At 32.0% G+C, this 16,653-nt stretch overlaps 1 protein-coding gene across 3 annotated transcripts in view; it reads left to right on the top strand.

The window, feature by feature from the left end:
- Positions 1 to 15,885, top strand: part of LOC130669157 (neurogenic locus Notch protein) — a 152,709-nt gene extending 136,824 nt beyond the window's left edge. For 2 of the 3 annotated variants that reach the window (XM_057471900.1, XM_057471902.1), the window contains 4 exons: positions 4,921 to 5,464; positions 5,689 to 5,712; positions 5,992 to 10,388; positions 10,482 to 15,885. In XM_057471900.1, coding sequence (XP_057327883.1) covers positions 4,921 to 5,464; positions 5,689 to 5,712; positions 5,992 to 10,388; positions 10,482 to 11,524 — 6,008 coding nt within the window. In that variant the 3' untranslated portion in view covers positions 11,525 to 15,885. The remainder of the gene's footprint in view (positions 1 to 4,920; positions 5,465 to 5,688; positions 5,713 to 5,991; positions 10,389 to 10,481) is intronic. The other variant, XM_057471901.1, reaches the window with a different exon arrangement.
- The last annotated feature ends 768 nt before the right edge of the window (positions 15,886 to 16,653 follow it).

Here is a 16,653-nt window from a genome sequence, read left to right on the forward strand (position 1 = left end):
TTTAATAATAATCATTATCAAATAGTTCTTCTTGTTAAAAAATAATTTTTCTTTTTTCTAATAGATAGAAAAAGAGTAAAAGTTGGGGATACGGTTGTCGTTAACGAGATACTGCTTTTCTAATTTAAGTCAAAGGTAATTTGTGGGTGTTTGTGTATCTTATTGACACCACTATCATGATTTAAATGTATGTATATGTACGTGAATATGTAAGTTAGACACGCGACTAGCTTGTGTACACTTTATCAAACCAAGTCTCGGCTTGTGCTTTTCTTAAAGGTACACATGGGCAATAGATTACAATTATCCGAACATGAGGCGGACAGTCTTGCTCTTGGTCTTGCTCTTGCTCTTGGTCTTGTTGTTATTCCTTGCTGTTGGGCTTTGGTCAAGCTGTTAGGTTTTGGTCTATGGGTTTTATTTAACGTGACGAGTTAAACAGCGATGGGGTGAGAACGGAAAATTATAGTTGCTAACGTGGGAGTTTAAGTTGCTTGTAGTATAACGTCGTCTGTAACATTAACATGGGATTAAAATCATGCCTTTTAATTATAATTTACTGAATATTATTAATAGATTATCGAAAGATTATTATAATTTTTTACTTTTTATAATTATTGATTTCGAATTTCAATTTATGGATTAAAAGTGCAGCAGGTTTTAGTGGACTATTAATTTACGCGTAAAACGACCTACGGTAATAATTAATGTCATTCGAGGTAAAAATCAAGTCAAAATAAAAGTAAAGAATTTATTGAATTTTTTTTTTTTGCATTCAATTACAATTTTGAGTACCAATTAAATTTTTTTTTATAATACTGAAATCAGCCATGATCCTGAAGTTAGCCGAGGTCTAATAATTTTTGATTTTTTTTTAGACAGTAAATTATAAAAAAAAAATATTTAAAAAAATTGCACCTATAGTTTTTTAGATTTTCTATGTGTGCATTTTTTAATTTTATTTTTTTCTGTAATTGAATTGTTGAAAAAAAAATCCGGAAATTTTTAATTGTCGGTTGACTTCAGGATCATAATCAGCCGACGTCTAATAATTTTTGAATTGTTTTAAAAATGATAAATTAAAAAAAAAAATATTTTCAAAAATTGCACATACAGATTTTTTAATTTTTTACATGTGCATATTTTTAGTTTTTTTTTTTTTTTAAATTAAATTGTTGAAAAAAAAATTTGAAAGTTGTGAATTGTCTGCTAACTTCAAAATAATTTTTTTTGTTTTAAATCAAAATTTAATTTAGTAGATTATTAAATTCTGCATAAAATAATTTATAACAATAATACGTTTAAAAAAAAAAATTAATAAAGATTTTTTTCTGACTAATTCCCACCGATTTGAATAATTAATTACTAGGGCATTAGTTTTTTTTTCTTGGCTACTTTACTAAAGACGACAAAAGAAAAAATAACACACAATCGGAACTAAAAAACAAATAAAAACGAATTGCGTGTTTGAAACAAGGAAGTTATTCAAATGAATAGAATTTAAAAAATAATAATAATAAAAGGAACTTATTCAACACAGATCTCTCTTATTGTCTTTGATGGGAGTTACGATACTGTAAGTTAAATTATTAAGATCATAAATCATAATGTATAGAAACAAAAAAGTCAAACAAGCAATGAAATATAATGCAGCCAAAGACAAGTGATTGTAATATATATACATATATAAGTATATCTATATTTATGAGGAAATGGAAATTCGCTAGACATGAAAAGAGCCAGAAACCGGAAGTCTCGAATCCAGTGCCACGCAGGAAGAGAGTTTCAATTAAGTAAATTAATTCGATACCGGATGCGGTGTGTTGTCGAGCTTGTGGAAATTCGCATCTACACATCCACTCATCCCCTATTTTTTTTTAGCACAACTATGTATTCAAAACAACATTATCTGATACAGTTCATTCACTCCACTTGTTTTAATTGTAACTGTTACCAGTTTTATTTTTAAATTCCCATTGTAGCTTTCACTCAATAATTGATTTTAATTATAGGCGTCGAGGTTCATTATTATTTAATTGAAACTGCATTGGTATCAATATTACTTATTATCTAACAGTAAAATGGTATTGTATTGAGGGTTAAAACTATGCTACGAAATTAAACCGGAATTAAGAGTGAAATAAATTGACTTTATGCGTGGGCATCTTGGTATCATAAGAAATATAGCTTTGATTTACTGCCGGCTAGAACTTTAATCTCTTGCAACTTGACACTTGTATCTTTTAAATTAAATACAAAAAAAAATATATTTTTTTTTTTTTTTTAATATAATTTTTACTTTAAACAAAAATAATATCAGTAATTTAAAAAAATACAGCCTTCACTTATTGATTTTCAAAAAATTTTTCTTGTCAATAATTTCTTTTACTAAATTAATAAAAATATATAATAAAAAAAAACTTTAAATTTTTAGATGACCGAAAATTTTTAAATTAATTATTTTTATACACTGTAACAAATTGGGAGTGAATTCGGAGTTATCACAAGTTTTATTTAAATCCGAATTCACTCCGTTTTGAAGTTTTCCCGGGTAAAAAATAAAACTTGATTTAGAGTTGGTTTACCAAGTCGAAATTTGGAGCCGTTTTTCACAAGACAAACTCGACTTTTTTTACGGAAAAATGAAATACATTGAGTTTTCGCCTTGGTTTAGACTTAACTGGCTTACTTAATCACGATTTAAGACGAAAAAGTTTAAATCAAGTCGAAATTGACTTGGTTTAGACTTATTCGACTTAAAATGTAAGGCGAAAAAGTCTAAATCAAGTCGAAACTGACTTGATGTAGACTTATTCGACTTAAATTATAAGTCGAAAAAGTCAAAACTAAGGTGAAATAATTTTTATATATTAAGGTGAAAGTAAGGCGAATAAATGACTTTTTTTCGACTTGGTTTAGCAAGTCAAAAGTAATGTGAATGACTATCGTGCTCAAAGTAAAGACAAATAAGTTGAAACTAAGATGAAAAAAGTTCAAAAAGTTGAAAAAAATTAAATTTAAGTCGAAAAAGTCGAGATCTTATCAAAAAATCGTCGGCAAATCGATAACTTCAAAAAAAAATAAGGCGAAGCGAGCCTGAATCAAGTTTTGTTTTTCACCCGGGTTAATATCAAAATAAACTTCGTTTAGGAGTGAATTTCACTCCGAGGGAATTAAATAAAGAAACAGTCATCCGCTCCTCATTTCCTCCGGATTTACTCCGCGTTCACTCCGCTAATTTTTTACAGTGTAATAGACCGATGAAAATATTTTTATTACAAAAATTGTTATCTGGAAATAAAATTAGGAAATAGATGAAATACTATCAACAAGATATTATAATTTATCCATACAATATATTGTAGCTAGATGAGTTTTTAAAAAGTCACATTATAAGAACAATGCAATTTACGTCGAGTCAGCATTTTAAAATTACCTGGTGGTCCACGTCCCTTGCCTACATATTTTAATAATTCAACGGCGTCTTTGGGCCTTTATATATCTACATATCTCACAATTCTCTCTCATACTTATCCTTATACTTATACTTATACTTATAATATAATGTAACGCACTAACAGTAAGATAGAAGAGAAAAAGAGAGAGAGAGAGAGAGAGAGGACTAAGCAATAATACAAACGTATTCGTATGTTAATTTAGTCGGCAAGTATGTATCTCTTGAAGACTCTAGTCTTGAAGATATTTCATTCTCTTTACTATGCCCTATACATTGTTGATGTTGACTGTGAAGATGAGACCGGTCAAACCTCAAAGAAATATATATATAATAAACCAATTTTACAAGTAAAAGAGAGTGAGAGAGAGAATGAAAAATGATTTAAAAAAATTGAAAAAAGACACTAAGATAAACTAGTATCCTAGTGATGTGTTGTGTCGAGTTGAGTTGAGTTGAGTCGAGTCTTGTGTTGATAAAGATGAGAATGAAGCAGTTGAAGTGAAGGTTTCCGGCTGACAATTGAAACTGTCATGTTCGTATGAAGTAAATAGGTTGCGTGGGCTAGTCATACATTCTTCGAGACACCTCTCACGCTTGGAACTAATCGAAAAATTATTATATAATAATCTTATGAACTCCGAGATACTTAATATTAATGTTTAAATAACTAAAGCTAAAACTTTTTGTTTTGTTATTTAAATTTAGTTTTTTATGATATTAATTTTACGGATTTTAACGGGTGATATCAATGAAAAGGTAGATGTAGTAACGTGAAAAATACTCGTCCCACGTTTTTAAAAAAATTTTTTTTTTTTTTATTATTTATTTAAGTGGATAAAAATTCTTAAGTCGCGGACAGTCGTGACGAGCATCAGCATCTTGATACTTTGCTAATTGGCCTCGATTACCAGGACACGGGTCAGACATATACTGATTTCACGTACAATTAGTGACAATGTCAATAATATATCTTAGCTATTTATTTAATTGGATTTAATTTAAACGATCTGGCCATGATTTATTTTTATTTAAACAATTTTAACGTAATCTTAATTATTCTCATTTATTTTATTAATTACTCGTAAACTTTAAATTTAACGTTAATTATCCTCAGGACCTTTTTTGTAGGAAATTAAATTTTTTACAATTAAGTCCTGAGTCATTTTCACTTAAATTTCAATACTTTTTCCACATTCGTAATTCAAACTTTGTACCAAATTTTTATTTTATTTTTCTTGAAAACTTTGAATTAAGATTCTGGATAAATTATCAGAGATATGATAAAATGTAAAGAATACTTTTTTACAGAGAATTAAATTTTCTTTAAAAAAGGTGTCTTTAGTTTTTCACGTAAAATTAATAGTTGAGGTTCTAGAGTCAGTTGAAGATTGAAATTAAAAAATTTTTAAATGAAAACATTTACGTTTTAAATAAATAAATAAATAAATAATAATAATTTACAGGTTACACAGGAACACAATGTGAGATAGACATCAATGAATGTGCAACAAATCCATGCTTGAACAACGGCATATGTACAGACCTGGTGAATTCATTCAAATGTGACTGCGCTAAAGGATTTGCTGGATCGCATTGTCAGATAAACATAGACGATTGTGCGTCAGCGCCATGTAAAAATGGTGGCACATGCCAAGACTCGATAGCCAAATATACATGTGAATGTCCACCAGGATTTACTGGTGCATCTTGTGAAACGAATATCAATGACTGCCAGTCGAATCCATGTCACAGCGGTACTTGTATAGATGGAGAGAATTCCTTCACCTGTAGCTGCTTCCCTGGTTTCACTGGGAAATTGTGTCAAACTCAGATTGACGAGTGTGAGAGTAATCCTTGTCAGTTTGGTGGTAGATGTGAGGACAGAATAAATGGATATCAGTGCATATGTCGACCTGGTACTTCTGGTACTAATTGTGAAATAAATGTCAATGAATGCTACAGCAATCCTTGCAGAAATGGCGCCAGATGCAACGACGGTATCAATAGGTTTGTATTTTTTACAATTATATCAATTTTATTCATTTATCAATTAATCCATCAATGTCAATCAAGTGATCAGAGTTACTATGTATCTCTTTTTACATTACCCAAATTTTTATTTATTTTTTATTTTTATTATAATTACAAAGCCAATTAACTTTTATACTAATATAAGATTCCTTGTTCGCTTTTTCTTTTTCAATTCTACGGTCGTATCACTACTTGAGAAGCAATCGGATGCCTGGTCTAGGATGGTACGTAATATTATTTGAAAAGAAAAGTGTGCCAGAGTGTGTTTTATATAATTTTTTTTTAATTTACGTGTTTTATCACTGCTTTTTTTTCATTTCACCCTCACGGCTATCCCTATTTTGTTTTTGGTTTTTTTTTATTTCAATGACATTAAAAAAATTAATTTTATTATTTACATCTCAAGACAAGTAATAAAAATAATTTTTCGTATTTTAGAAATTTCAAAATAATAAAAGATTTCTAAAAAAAAATCTTAAAAATTTGTTTTTTTTTAATTGCAGGTATTCATGTGAGTGCGAACCAGGATTCACCGGACAGCACTGCGAAACAGACATAAACGAGTGCTCTAGTAACCCATGTGCCAACGGCGGTCGCTGCATTGATTTGATAAACGGATACCGGTGCGAATGCCCCCGAGGTTATTACGACGCGCGATGTCTGAGCGACATCGACGAGTGTGCAAGCAACCCGTGCGTCAACGGCGGGACCTGCGAGGACGGAGTGAATCAGTTTATTTGCCACTGCCTTCCAGGGTACGGTGGCAAGCGCTGCGAAGCGGACATCGACGAGTGTGGATCCAACCCCTGTCAGCACGGCGGCTCGTGCATCGACCACTTGAACGACTACAGCTGCCAATGTCTTCCCGGTTACGCAGGCATCAACTGCGAGACAAACATCGACGACTGCGCAGCGAATCCTTGTCAAAACGGTGGTTCCTGCATCGACCTCGTCAACGACTACAAGTGCGTCTGCGAGTTACCTCACACAGGCCGCAACTGCGAGGAAAAATTGGACCCTTGTTCACCCAACAAGTGTCTTCACGGCGCAAAATGTACTCCGTCATCGAATTTCTTGGACTTTGCTTGTACTTGTACCGTCGGATACACAGGTCGTCTCTGCGACGAAGATGTCGACGAGTGTGTAATGACATCCCCGTGTCGTAATGGAGCGACATGTCGCAACACAAATGGCTCTTATCACTGCGTTTGTGCAAAAGGTTACGAAGGACGTGACTGCATAATAAATACCGATGACTGCGCGTCATTTCCTTGTCAAAACGGCGGTACTTGTTTAGATGGAATCGGTGATTACACGTGTCTATGCGTTGACGGTTTCAATGGTAAGCATTGTGAGCTAGATGTCGATGAATGTCAATCATCACCCTGTCAAAATGGTGCCATTTGTAATCAATACGTTAATTCGTACACTTGTCAATGTCAATTAGGATTCTCTGGTATTAATTGTCAAACAAATGATGACGATTGTACGATAAGCAGTTGTATGAATAACGGAAAATGTATTGATGGTATTAATAATTACACATGCGTTTGTCAGCCAGGTTACACAGGTTCAAATTGTCAGTATCGAATAAACGAATGTGACAGCTCACCTTGTCTTAACGGTGCTACTTGTTATGATGATATTAATCATCATTACACATGTCACTGTCCTTATGGATACACTGGACAACGTTGTGATATGTACGTTGACTGGTGCGCGGATAAACCCTGCGAGAATGGTGCAGCTTGTGTACAACATAAAAATAAATATCACTGTAATTGTTCGCCAGGTTGGACAGGTAAAGTTTGTGATGTTGAAATGGTATCTTGTAAAGACGCAGCAATACGTAAAAATGTACCCGAAGAATATTTATGTAATAATGGTACGTGCGAAGATATTGGCAACAGTCATCGGTGTCATTGTCTTGAGGGTTATACAGGATCATATTGTCAAGAAGAAATAAACGAATGTGACTCAGCGCCTTGTCAAAATGGTGCGACTTGTAAAGATCTTGTTGGTTTGTATCAGTGCCTGTGTACAAAAGGTTTTCAAGGACAAAATTGTGAACTAAATATCGATGATTGTCGTAATAATCCTTGTTCTCATGGTGGTAAATGTCATGATTTGATAAACAATTTCAGTTGTTCATGTCCACCAGGTACACTGGGTATTCTTTGTGAAATAAATGTTGATGATTGTGTTGAAGGTGCTTGTCACAATAACGGTACTTGTACTGATAAAGTTGGTGGATTCGAATGTACATGTCCTCCAGGTTTTGTCGGTCCACGTTGTGAAGGTGACATAAATGAGTGTCTTTCTAATCCTTGTACCAATCCAGGTACCCAAGATTGCGTTCAACTGGTTAATAATTATCACTGTAATTGTAAGCCCGGTTACATGGGACGTCATTGTGAAGTTAAAGTTAACTTTTGTGACAGTTCTCCTTGTCAAAATGGTGGTGTCTGTACAGCTAAGCAAGCCGGTCATACTTGTCTATGTCCAGCAGATTATTATGGACATAATTGTGAATTTGCTGGATCATACTGCGATAATAAACCTTGTTTACATGGTGGTACTTGTCGTCCTGCTTCTACGGAAATGGGTTACCGGTGCTACTGTCCGCCAGGAACTTCAGGTACTCATTGTGAAATAGACGCTAAAGACGAGTGTGAAAGTAATCCTTGTCAACAACCCGACGCTTTGTGTGAAAATCTTGTCGGTGATTACGCTTGTTACTGTCCACCCAAGTGGACCGGCAAGAATTGCGAGATTTATGACAACAATAGTCGCGGTGGGATCTTCGACAGACCCAATTCCATGATACCCAATAGGAAAAATGCTTATGAACTGGATCTAGCTCGGGAAAAACAAAAGTGCATGGAAAATAGATGTGACCAAAAAGCCGGAAATGGACGTTGTGATCAAGAATGTAATCGGTATGCATGTAATTTTGATGGCAATGATTGTTCACTTGGTATTAATCCATGGCATAATTGTACGGCTCCAGTAAAGTGTTGGGAAGTATTTATGAACGGTGTTTGCGACGAAGTATGTAATAATGCTCAATGTTTATTTGATGGACGTGATTGTGAGAAAAAATTAGCCCCTTGTAATCCAATATATGACGCGTATTGTCGGAAACATTATGCCAATGGTTACTGTGATTACGGATGTAACAACGAGGAGTGTAATTGGGACGGATTGGATTGTGAAAATGAACCCGAATCACTTGCCGAGGGTGTGATATCAATAGTAGTACGTATGGATATGAAGTCATTTCTCGATGAATCGGTTGCATTTTTACGTGAGATAGGTCACCAATTACGTACTACCTTGCGTATTAAATTAGACGAACTGGGCAATCAAATGATTTATCCAGTTAATGATAATCGTGACTCATCAATACAGTCTTCGGTATTCAGTAGACCGTCTGGAGGTTATCCGGGAAATAAAAATGGTATAAAAGTGCTATTGGAAATTGACAATCGTAAATGTACAACAACTGAGGGTAAGGTTTGTTTCTCGACAGCCAATGAAGCTGCGGAATATCTGGCAGCGACTGCATCCAAACATTCGTTGCCAAACAGTTATCCTATTGAGTCAGTAACGGGACTTGTACATCTTGATCCAGAGTATCCAGATACCCCAACTAACTATAAATATGTTTTTATTGGTGTTGTTATCGTTGTTTTGGGTGGAATGTTCGTAGGAGTTCTGGTTACTGCACAGAAAAAACGTGCTGTTGGTATAACTTGGTTCCCTGAAGGATTTTTGCGGTCTAGTGCAGGCAGTGGCCAGCGTAGACGCAGTCGTAGACGTGGTCCAGATGGCCAGGAAATGCGTAATCTCAACAAACAACCTTCTGTTAATTGTATGGACATTGATGTAGGAAATGGTCGCGGACAGCGGTGGTCTGATGATGAATCTGATTTACCACCTTCTAAACGAATGCGCGCAATTGAACCTGGTTATGCCAGTGACCACACTGCTATCACTGATTATGAGGAAGCTGAGCCGCGTATGTGGACACAACAGCATTTGGATGCCGCAGAAATACGTCGTCCTGATGCTAATGGAGTACTGACACCACCGAGTCTTGAACACGGTCAAGATATTGACGCACGAGGACCCTGTGGTATGACACCGCTGATGGTCGCTGCTGTACGAGGCGGTGGACTGGATACTGGTGAAGAAGACGATGACAGTGACGGTACTGCTGCTGTTATTGCTGATTTGGTTGCTCAGGGCGCAGATTTAAATGCGACTACTGACAAAAGCGGCGAGACTTCATTACATTTGGCAGCACGTTACGCACGAGCTGACGCAGCAAAACGTTTGCTTGATGCTGGCGCTGATGCCAACTCACAAGACAACACAGGACGTACTCCATTACACTCGGCAGTTGCTGCCGATGCAATGGGTGTCTTTCAAATATTGTTACGTAACCGAGCTACCAATTTAAATGCTCGTATGCACGACGGTACCACTCCGTTGATACTCGCAGCCCGTCTGGCTACTGAGGGAATGGTCGAAGACTTGATAAACGCCGATGCGGACATCAATGCAGCTGACAATAGTGGAAAAACTGCACTCCATTGGGCAGCGGCTGTCAATAATGTCGACGCAGTTAATATTTTACTAGTACACGGTGCTAATCGTGACGCTCAAGATGACAAAGACGAGACACCGCTTTTCTTGGCTGCCCGGGAAGGAAGCTTTGAAGCCTGTAAAGCTCTACTAGACACATTTGCCAATCGCGAAATTACTGACCACATGGACAGGCTGCCACGTGATGTCGCCAGTGAACGATTGCATCACGATATTGTGCGGCTACTTGATGAACATGTACCACGATCACCACAAATGGTTTCGGTTATGCCCAATGGACCTCTTATGGGTAAGTTTATTCATCTATTTACTTATAACTATTTAATAACAATAACAACAACAACAACAATTATTAATTTAATGTTAATTTTACTTGTTACAGGTTCACCAAATCATTCACAATTAATAACACCGCCAACAGTAATTGGCTCGGCGCCAAAACAATCAAAGGCAAAGAAACGTCCAAAAACAAATGGACCTGGAAATCCAACCTCACCAGATTCCGAAGGCGCTGTTGTTGCAGCGGTTCGTAGAAAACCATCAGTTAAAAAATTAGCAGTAAAACGTGGTGCGCAACCACCAAATCAAGAAATTCCTCAGGGTGCTGAAGGGGCTGAAGGTAATCTACCAAGTCCATATGACAGTGCCAGTCTTTATAGTAATGCACTGCCATTAGTAAGTCACACAACGACAACAGCTAAACAACCACCTCCATATGAAGATTGTATCAAGGGACAATCAATGCAAACACTACAGCAATTAGGTCTTGATACATTTACAACAACCTACGGTTTACCAAATTTTCATGACCAATTATTAGCACCTCATCAACGTCAAACGCAGGGGATGATAAATACTCTGTCACCGCCATACAGTAATCAATCACCACCACATTCAGTTCAATCAAACATGACATTATCGCCTCAGGCGAGTTACATGGGCTCGCCATCGCCGGCTAAAAGTCGGCCATCACTGCCAACATCTCCCACTCATATCGCCGCGATGCGACAAGCGACGCATCAAAAACACGGTGGTATGCCGCCAGTAGGTTTTGACTTCGAGACACTGCCCTACGCCACCGGTCCAACTCAGATGCAGCAGATGCAGCAGACACAGCAGCAACAACAGCAGCAGCAGCAACAACAGCAGCAACAGCAGCAGCAACAACAACAACAGCAACAGCAGCAGCAGTACTATCAGTACTTGACGCCGCCATCGCATCACTCGGGTGCTGATGTGACCCCTCAGCACATGATGCAGACTCCCGAAAGCTTCCCCACCCCCTCTCCCGACAGTCCTGGTCACTGGTCATCCAGCTCGCCGCACTCAACTAGCGACTGGAGTGATTGCATGGCCTCTCCCAATGCCTACGCACCTGGTGCGCCTCATCAGGGCAACAAAGGCTCCGAGGCAATTTATATTTAAGCTAATCCTTTATTATCATTATTATCATTATCAACTTTTTTTTTATATATATTAATTATTAAGTCAAGTGTTATTTATACATATACATATATACATATACATATACATATACATATAAATATAAATATATATATTATAGGTTTCTTATACAAATACAAAATATTAATAATTTTATTTTTTAAGATTGCGAAGACTTCTTTGAAGCAGAGACACTAATTTTTTTTTTTTTATTACTATACGTTATTTTAAAATCGTGCCTCATGATATGTAAGACGTGACAATTTATTTAAAAAATAAAATATAAAAAGTTTTACGGATAAGTTATTGTAATTTCCGTAGTAGGTGCGATGTACGCTCAATAATTAAATTTAAAATAAAATTTAAAAAAATGTAAAGGTGCCTTCGACTTGCCAGAGTGTAGGTAAACCTTATAAATAAATAAATAAATGAATAATTATATAAACAAATGATTTAAATGTCATTTGTTATTGTAAATAAATTACAATCACTAGATAAATGATTAAGACAATCGCGTTAGAAAATACAGTAGATTTTTTTTTTATATTAATTATTGTAAGGATATTTGATAAATAAATAAGTTATATTATTTAATAGATTAAAAATAACACGATTGTATACAGTGATGTCTCTCTATAATATTAACGAATCGTCACTGCCAATTTTTTTTATAAAACAAACTTGCAGGCGGGACCAATGGACAATAACTTTTACTCAACTGAATTTAAATTAACAATAAAATTACATGAACAATAAAACAATTATTAAATATTAATATTTAAAAAAATGAAACAATTGTGCCTTTAATTATACATATATTTTTCAGCCCAAAATAAAATATTTTTTACGGGTATAAATCAATAAACGTGTTAATCATTAAGGCAATCGAAGTATCCCCCACTTTCTAAACATGTTCCATAATTTTCAAAAGTCATAACCGTATTAAAATTTTATGATTAATTAATTGAAAAAAAAGAGCATACTGTAAAAAATTGGGAGTCGATTTGGAATGCTTACAGATTTTATATAAATCCCGGAGTAAAAAAAATCAGTCTGTATACGGAGTGAATAAGGAGTTTTCCAGCGGAGTGATCTGGATTTTATTTGAATCCGCATTTACACCAATTCGGAGTTTCAATATTAAAATAAACTTCCCTTCGAAGTGAATTTCACACAGATTTAATCGCAAATTTTTTACAGTGCATTCATTAAAAAAAATACAACGTAATAAAAATTCCGTAAAGACAGACTTTTTTAAAAATTTATTTACCTGTCTATCAAAATTTGTTAAATAAATTTTGGTAATACAAAATTTTAAATTTCAAATTATAATTTTGACAAAAAATGTACTGGAAGTTATTTAACAAATTTAGTGAAGGTAAATCAGGGACTGAACTCAACTTACGTAACGCGTGTAGAATCGTTTTTTGACTTCACCCTTTTTTTGTAACAGATCTTATCTTATTCTCCCCTCCCTGTAATTTTTTTTATTCTTAAAAATTTCAAATAAAAATTTTTCAATCACTTTTGTAATTATTAGCTAATAGACAGCTATAATTAAAATTACTCATAATTAAAATGAATTATATTTGGCTACAAATTAATTCTGTCCTGCCAAATTTAACTAAAATTTTTTTTTAATTAATTATCATCTTTCAATATTTACTTTAATAAATTTCTTGCTCTCTATTATCCTTAAATTTTGTAATTTAAATTCGGTTTCCATTTTAAAACTGTAATTTTTTTTTTTTAAATCTATATCCTTGAATAATAAATATGTTGCCCTTTTTTCAGAAATTGCTTCGACTTTTTTTAATGAATTAATCAAATTTTAATACGGTTACAACAATTGAAGGTGATTGGAAAAATTTTGAAAAGTCTAAAGGGATTTGAAAATATTCTTAACAACGAATGATTGCAATGCGTTAGACTTATACAAAAAAATTGTAATATTTTTGGGTGTGAGGACCAGAGTCCAGTGAAAATCTTATTAGATAATCAAAGGACGTGGGATTAAACCCGTCATGCCGAACTGTTAATCCAGTGCTAAGCAATTTAATATGTATATGTAAGATAATAAAAAAGTAACAATAATACATAATAATAAGTAATTTAAATAATTAAAACAGGATTTAATGAGAATTTTTCTATACAACAGACAAATTATTCCATACAGACATTCCAATTCGTTATTTTTATTCGCTTAATTTTTTTTTTTACTGTCCAAAGCTTGTAATTTAAGTCCATTGATTTTAGCTATGGATTATATTTATTTATTTACTATAAATAAATAAATAAAAATCCATTTTACTAATTAGATTTATTAATAATATTATTTCTTTTCTTTGTTGATAATTAATATAAGTGTCGTTATTTTAAAATTCTCATTAACTCGTCTGTTAAAAGCCAAAAGTTTATATATTACCGACAAATAAACTTTAATGGCTATAAATAAAAAAGACAATTAAGAACAATAATAATAATAAAAACAACAACACCATAATTTAATTATAAATTACAAATCCTATGGTGTTTTTTTTTTCTTTAATAATTTTCTTAGATTGTTGCGAGAGAAAAGATTTTATTGCCAATAAGTCATAATTTAAATAAATAATTATTATTATTTCGACTTACGTTGTGTGTTTGCAATACTAGTGATCAAAAATAATAAAAAAAAGTTTTTTTTTTTTAATTTTTTTCGTTAAAAAATTTTTTTTTCATCTTCTATACATAAATTTGTATATAATTATTATTATTATTATTTTTTTTTTATGTAATTTAATTCATACACACACGTTGCTATTTATTATCTTTTCTCTCGATTTTTGTACAAACTGTTTTTACATATTTTTTTATATCAATTATAAATAAATATATAATTAATTAATTATTATTGTATTAGTTTATAAATAAATGAATTAAGTGATTATGTGAGCAAATATAATTGCTATTTGATTTAATAAAAATTGTTTAAGATAATACAGTAATAATGTTTCATTACAATAGTATAATTAAATAATTATGTTCAATTAATTCATTAATTAATGATAATAATAATAATTATTATTATTATGAATGTTTTTTTATATATATCTATATATAAATTGTAAAGTGTGATTTTTTGTTGCATTAAGAATAAATATAAATAATTAAATGAAAATAAAACGTAATAACGAGGGAATAATGTTCTTGATGCAATATTTTATTACACAGTGATGCGATCGAGACGTTAATTATTCATTTTATTATAAATGTCGACCAAACTTGAGTAATTCTTTAATTACATATTTAGAAAAAATAATTTTTTTGCATGGACTTTTTGTTTATCATTTCAATATTTTGTAGTTTTTTTTTTTACACCCAAGTAGAAAAGTTTTATATTTTTTTATGCAGAGAATTTACTTCGCGGGTAAAAAAAAAAGGTTTGAAAATTTAATGTATGAGGGATTTTTTAATTTAAGATCATCGGGAAGTTTTTTTGAAAAATTTAAAACAAGAAACTAAAGTTGGAAATTTCGTCTTGAACTTTTTTCATGCTTACAAAAAGTTAACAGTACTTTTATAAAAAAAAAAATTGCAAAAATTATCCGAAGGAATTTTCAAATTTGAGACCTTTTAAAATTTTTAAAGTTGAATTCTTTTTTAGTTTTTAAAAATTAGGAACTAGAAATTACTTCGCTTGAATTTTTTTCGGAACGTGTTTTCAAAATTATTTTTTGAACTTTTGTTTTTTTATAAACAGTTGAATTAAAAAAAAATTTTGAATTATTTCTGAACTTTAGTAATTTTTTTGTAAAAAATTTAAATTTAAAATTGTCCGGTCGTTATTGTTTTCGAATTTTGTACAAACTAAAAATATTAAAATAAAATTCTTGAAAAAAATAATTAAGAAAATATCAAATACATTTATAAAATTTCTGAACTATTTTAAGTTTCTAGTTTAAAATTTTAAAAAGTTCCCAATTTTCTCAAATTCAAAAATTCTACAAAGTAAATTTTCATAATTTTTCTTTAACACAAATTAGGAGAATTAGGAGAAAAAATGGAAAAATGACATCGTTTTGTAGTAAAGAAAAAAAAAAAATGTTTTATTATAAAAAAATGTCAGATATTTGATATAATTTATAAAATTTATTTACTTGGGTATAAAAATTAATTTTAAATATAAAGACTGCGTATGTCAAAAGCAACGATAACAATAATGATAATTTGAGGCCTTATAATCTCAAGTATATATAAAATATATGAAAATGTATGTTTGTATTTTTGTAATAAAAAAAAAAACAGTAGATTTAAAAATTGTAATAAAAAGATAAAGAGTTAAAAATGAAAATATATATATTTATATATAAATTGTTCTCCGACGCATCTTGACTCTGTGTTAATTAGAATAGTAAATAATTTAAGATATATAGTGTTAGTGTTATGACTAGAGATTAATTGAAGGAATTAAATAATTTGGATGATTATATTGATGAAAGAATACGACGAGAATTTGTTATTATTATTCTTTGTAACTTGTAAAAAGTACTGAGTTTTATTAGTATTAATTTGTTCGATATTATAAGAAAAACTAAAGATATTTTTTTTTTTCACTCTATCCTTCCTTGTATCCTATTACCTTCCTATTACCTTCCATCCCTTCTTTACTCTTATTTTTTTCTGTACTTTTATATATTTTTTATATAAATAAATAAGTTATGTCTTTTTAAAAACAGATGTAATAATAAAGATAGTCTAACCATTTATCATAAAAAACAATTTTTTACTTTATTTATCTATTCATCATATCCTGATTCATATTTTTTAAATTTATTTATAATTAATATATTTAATTTAAGACGACAGTCCAATAAAAATTAAAACTCACAGGAAGCTGACAATATCAGAAAGACGATAGTGTAATTAAAAGTTACTAGGATGTTGTGTGACAAGGGATGAAACAAGATGATTTTAAACCAGGATGGTTGGCTGCCCGAGCCGTAGGTGAGGGCTGACATCACCCGCAGTCTGAAATCGTATTTCATTTTGAGTTACATACTATATTTTTCATGATTATATGCATCGGAACTTCAAGATTCAGTGTCAGCAGCCAGTCAGAAACACGTTTA

The sequence above is a fragment of the Microplitis mediator genome, chromosome 5 (assembly GCF_029852145.1).
Source record: "Microplitis mediator isolate UGA2020A chromosome 5, iyMicMedi2.1, whole genome shotgun sequence".
NCBI lineage: Eukaryota > Metazoa > Arthropoda > Insecta > Hymenoptera > Braconidae > Microplitis > Microplitis mediator.